Genomic DNA, 5,652 nt, shown 5'->3' with positions numbered 1-5,652 from the left:
TGAGAGAGATTAAATTCTCAATTACTTTTATAACAAAGAAAAAAGTACATGTTAAATGGTACGAAATAGTCTGTGCATAAAACAATACGAAATATAAGTGTCTTTTTTTATGGATTAAAGATTGAATGAAAAGAAAAAAAAATTAAAAATCAAATTAACGAAAATCATAGAACAACGGTTGATTTAAACCTTCGTACATTTCGTGTGAGATAATATTTGTACTATTAAGCAATTTTCCCAAAAAAAAACTAAACACACGAATTGCAAGAAAAACAAAATAAACAGTTGTGATTTTTTAAAATAAATCCCTATTAAAAAAATTTAAAACAACAAAGATAGGATTTGATTCAAACAACGGTGGTGGTGGTCTGATTTTGATGAAAGACACCTTCGTAACAAATAACATTTTTCAAAAAGAATACCCTAATTTCATGCGATCCCAATTTCCAACTCAGTCAAACCTCTAACGGCTCCTTGGACTCCTTCAAGACACAGTGACGACAAGGAAACTGTACTGTGTCCTCTTTCCACTGTGGTTGGGAATGCAATCAGAGACAGAACAACAATCATGGAAACTTCACATCAATGCCAAAGCCAACAACTTCAACTTCAGACTCAGATTCGCCGCCGCAACTCACAGATACAAACCCACTTGGAACCTCTCCTTCTTCCACCTCTCCATTCTCCTCATGCTTCCTAAATTCGCCTTATCAATCACTTCACACCCCACAAACCCAACACACAAAAGAGGTTGCTTTGCAACCAAATTCATGAAAATTGTCCACATACTTCGACCTTGGTTGCCCAAAAAGAAGGAACCACATGTTCCATGTCTGAAGATTAATGTATGTTACTTACTTATCCAACTTACACAATTTCACACTTTATTTACTTATATACATTAGTAAATACTCGGAGGGAGGATTTTCCCGGTCATAGTAGTTCTATCGGCTTGAACAGGGTTGTTCGGAGGAAATATACATGTGTTATATACCAAATATATATATATATATATATATATATATATATATATATATATATATATATATATATATATATATATATATATATATATATATATATATATACGGATGAGAAAGTTGAGTTTTTTATTTCAATTTTCCAACCCCATAAGGAATAGGACTAATTCTTTTGAGCCAACTATCCATGTCTAAAGGTTAATGTATGTTACTTGTTCAACTTATACAAATTCACACTTTATCTTGTTAAAATAAATATTCGAAAAGAGAGTTTTATTGTTCGTAATAGTTTTATCCATTTGAACAGAATTGTTTCTAGTGGAAGATATGTGTGTGTGGTCTGTACCAAAAAAAGATATGTGGATGAGAAAGTTGAGTTTTTATTTCAATTTTCCAACCCCATATGGAACTAGACTAATTCTTTCGAGCCAACTATGTTTGCAGGACCCAATTCGCGTTGGCTTTTTTTGGGTTATGGGGTTTCTAGCATTTCTGGCTCAATCTATCTACAAGAATGGTCATAGGGGAATTGTGATGCTTGCTTCTGTGGGGTCTTTGTTGGTTCTGTTCAGGAAATTGAAGATAGCAAAGCTTGTGAATTTAGTTACATTCTTCTTAGTGGTGGTGGGAACAATATTTTATTACCTGTTTTTTAATTTTGATTATAGTTATAATAATTATTGGCAGTACATGAGAAGGTCATGGAGTAAAATGGTTAGTCTCTAGTGTATGTGTTCATGTTCAGGAAAAAGGTTTTTATATATGCCGTGTATGTTGTGTTTCTGTCATTGATTCACAGATCTGATGTTCTTTTCATTGAATATGGATTTCAAATTATTTCTTTTTACTTGCAATTCTTTGCAATTTCATGTTTCTGTTTTAGAGATGAACAATACATTTACACAAACATAGTGGGAGCTGTTGTGGAGCTATGATCATAGCATGAGCCCTTTATACGATTATATGTAGTTAAGGAACGTATTGTGTTGTATCTGTTCATTCTCAACCTAGGTCTAGTGCTCACTCAAACACTGCTTATTTTTCTTGTTTGTTTCAGTTTACTTTCTTAGGTTCTTAAATTTGACCAAGCTAATGTCACTTCAGTTCGTTTCAATGAATAGATTTAGTTTCATTACTGTTTTCAAGGTTATCAAATCATTTGTTTTTTGTGCAACTTCTTTAATTTAAATTCATTGATGTTCACTATTCTTTCTTTCCCCACGGATATTATTAGGAATTGGCACTAGATAACCTTGAATTCGAGGACAAGGTATACCTCCATGAACTACTGATTACTGATGAATTTCTTGCTTCCCTATTTCATTCCCATTCATATTATTTATACAAGTGAGTAATTGTATAGTAGTGTAGAATAGAAAGCATAAAGCACTAACAGAAAGCACAAAACACTAACAGAATGGTATAACAAACTGGTATAACAGAATCTTTTCTAACAAATTCTGATATAGCCTATCCTAGCACTAAGTGTTGAAATGCTTCAAGTAATTGGGTCTTGCTGTAATCCTTTTGGGCCGTGTTGGCTTCTTCCTATCAGATTGTTTACTGTATCTGCATCTTTCCATTTTATTAGCACTAATCTGTGTGAAGTGTGAACTATATAGTTGATTAATTAAGTTGTGTTATACTAATTATTCCATTTTACTAGTGCTGCTTCCCAAGCTTGCTGCTGTACAGCTAAAAAATTTACCAGATTAATTACTTGGATTAACTATCTGTTGTTTATGGACATAATCTAGATTAAGATGGCAAACAAAAAGCTGTTGATTGGAAAACATACTTTCTGTTAATATCATTGAAAGTTAAAACCTCTTTGATGAATACCATATTATAATATACTAATCTTGTGCATCAATTATTTTCTAGTCCAACAGTAATTGCAGTACTCCTCATTATATCAAGGACTCCCTTCCAAGAGCTTTACTACTAGAGAATTCAAACCTCACTGCTGGTTCATGTATAACCTAGAATTCAAAATCATTATACCTAATGTTCGTGCATAACCTATATTCCAAGTTGAGTGCTTAGCATTGTATATATAGAACCAGGAATTCGTGTAAGGTCATTGAAATAACAAGTTTTTCCTTGCACATGCACCATAGTAATTACTGGAAGTTGATATATAGCTGAGATTGGTCACTATGATATGCAAAGTGATCAATCATATGTGATTATGTTGTTTTATTAAGGTGGTCATATGTTTGGAAACTCTTTTAGGAAGCAAGTTTGATGTGATAAACCATGCCTCTATATACTGAAGCTAACAGTTGTAGCTTCTCCTGTGCTTATTGATTTGACGCAATTTTCTGAACTAATAACGTGTTTCCACACACGCATTCAACTATAAATATATGTTACCTATTCATTTTAAAAGTATTCTCCCAGTGATTGCTGTTATTTAAATAATACTATTGAAGTTGTAAAATTTGTTAGTTCCTCACCAACGTGCAAGTATGAAAATTATTATGAAACGTTAAACGAAAGAAATTAATAAAACGCAAATCATGTGCCAAAGGGTTTTTTTTTAGTATCAAAAATGTTTTTTTATGAGAATCAATCATAATCATGTGTTACAGAGAGTCTAACTTAATTGATTAAACATGGTATTTGAGTTGTTATAAATCTTTTTAACATTGTATTCAATTCTTATAAAATGTTTGATTTGTGTGGTCATGAAATATAAGAACATTGTTATATATATTTTTTAAAACTATAAGAATATCTTATTAATAAAACATAGTTGCTAACATAAAATTGTGAAGTCCTTACTAAAACACTAACTATGTAATTTGTTTGTCTCCTAACAAAATTCACTAGTAAGTTTGATAAAGATGAAAGATAAAATAACATGAAAATCATAAGTGCCAGTAGATTTAGATGATAGAGCTTCAACCACGATCTTGCAATCTAGCTCATATTCTACGTTTTGAATCCCCAACTCAACTATCCATTGAAGTGCATGATATAAGTCCCAAACCTCAACTTCTTTAGGTTCTGGAGTACCATTGAAACATCCAGTTTTGGTTCTCATTATGTTAACAATAGTCTTTAATAGAAATTTTTAATTCAGTAAGAAAAATAGAAATTTTTAATTGTTTATTTTTTAATTAATGACTTCAGGATACTAATTTCCTAAATTGTTTAACATTTTTTTCAACTAACTTATTTATTGTTGTTTCATATGAGTTGGAACAAATATATTGTTCATGTTTCTGTACTAAGTTAGTCGACATATATGTCTGAATATTCATCTTCAATCCTCTTTAAAACAATTATTTTATCTGGTCATTTGGTTGCTGTAATTTACTTGCCATGCTTTGACGATTTCAGTGTAGGCCCGTGTTCCATTATGAGTGTTGCTAGGTGCACCTAGCATTTTTGTTGGTGCATCCAGCAGTTGATGCAAAAATATCTTTGTACCCCTGGCTTAATTTTTTTTAAAAAAAACCGTTCATCTCTCTCCCTCCCTCCCTCCCTCCCACGTTGGCCTTCTTCTTCCTCGTGACCCCTCACCATTTTTTCTTTTTGCTGGCGTGAAGTGGTTTTGGTCTCCTTCCTCACCCCTGACCTCACCTCAGCCACATTCTTCTTCCTTTCGTTTGTTTGCGTGAAGTGGTTGCTGGTTTCAGAAAAGCTTGACCCACCGTCGAGGTCCTCTGTGCCGCATTCCCCCGTGAGCGTCGTCTTCTTCCTCTGCGTCGGGAGTCCGTGTTCTGCGACCGCACCACCGTTGGTGTTGAGTAACCCAGGCATTTTGAGGGTGGTGTTCTCCCTCCGCGTCGGCATTGTCGAGGTAAGAAGCTCTTCGTCTTCGACTGTCGGTGTTGTTATTTGATCCGTAAACATTTTCAGGTGATCCGTAGGAAGTAGTTAGCAGTATTGAAGATTACAGATCAAGTTGATCCGTAAGTTTCAAAAAGCTTACGGATCAAGTTGATCCGTAAGCTTCTTACGGATGAAGTTGATTCGTAAGAAGCTTACGGATCAAGTTGATGATCCATAAGCTGTTTGATGAAACTTATGAATCAACTTGATTCGTAATCTTCAATTTTAATTTTTAAAATTGGGAAATATTTCAAAAATAGTGAGTTTTTTTAAAATTAGGATTTAGGGTTAGTTGATTAAGTTTATAATACTTTGAAATTTGGGGGATTATGTGTAGAATACAATAACATTTGAATTTGGTGTCTTTTTATTCTGAAATTTACAAGTTACTCATCAAGTTGGTGGATTGAGTTTCTTTCTCACAAGGTGTTTGATTGAAGTCTAAATTGTATGTACTTTATCTATTATAGAATTTTTTTTTTCAACATTGTGTATTACTTTGGTAGAAGATTAAATAATACCTGCAATTTGGATCTTTTTTATTAGATTGTTGTCACAATTTGGTTTGTCAATTTAGCAAGAGCATTGGTAATTGTGATGTTGTTTATTAGCAATGTGGTTTGAAGTCTTGAAACTGTTATTTGTTGAAAAATACATATATTTTTATAATTTGATTTGCTTTCCCAGTTGAATATAGTGCCTATCAAGGATCAACTCTCCTGAAAGCCATCATTGGAGTGCATATTAAAATTTAAATGAGGACAACGCACAGACTTATTGTGCCTCATTTTAAAAATCAAATTTAATTAGTAGAATCTAGTTGACAAGA

General features: G+C 32.9%; 1 protein-coding gene across 1 annotated transcript; it reads left to right on the top strand.

Annotated features, from left to right (window-relative positions):
• Window positions 1–284: 284 nt before the first annotated feature.
• Window positions 285–2,214, top strand: LOC102666370 (uncharacterized). Its single transcript, XM_006602645.4, has 2 exons — window positions 285–845; window positions 1,425–2,214. Exons 1-2 carry the CDS (start codon window positions 543–545, stop codon window positions 1,704–1,706), a joined length of 585 nt encoding a protein of 194 aa, XP_006602708.1. The 5' UTR covers window positions 285–542; the 3' UTR covers window positions 1,707–2,214.
• Window positions 2,215–5,652: the final 3,438 nt, after the last annotated feature.

Source organism: Glycine max, chromosome 18 (assembly GCF_000004515.6).
Source record: "Glycine max cultivar Williams 82 chromosome 18, Glycine_max_v4.0, whole genome shotgun sequence".
Lineage (NCBI taxonomy): Eukaryota > Viridiplantae > Streptophyta > Magnoliopsida > Fabales > Fabaceae > Glycine > Glycine max.
The sequence above is the reverse complement of the archived record's forward strand: the minus strand, read 5'-3'. Positions and strand labels throughout refer to the sequence as shown.

Coding starts and splice junctions, on each gene's coding strand:
- LOC102666370 (XM_006602645.4), top strand. CDS start 543: ATGCAATCAGAGACAGAACAACAATCATGGAAACTTCACATCAATGCC. Junction 846..1,424: donor TTCCATGTCTGAAGATTAAT/GTATGTTACTTA, acceptor CTATGTTTGCAG/GACCCAATTCGCGTTGGCTT.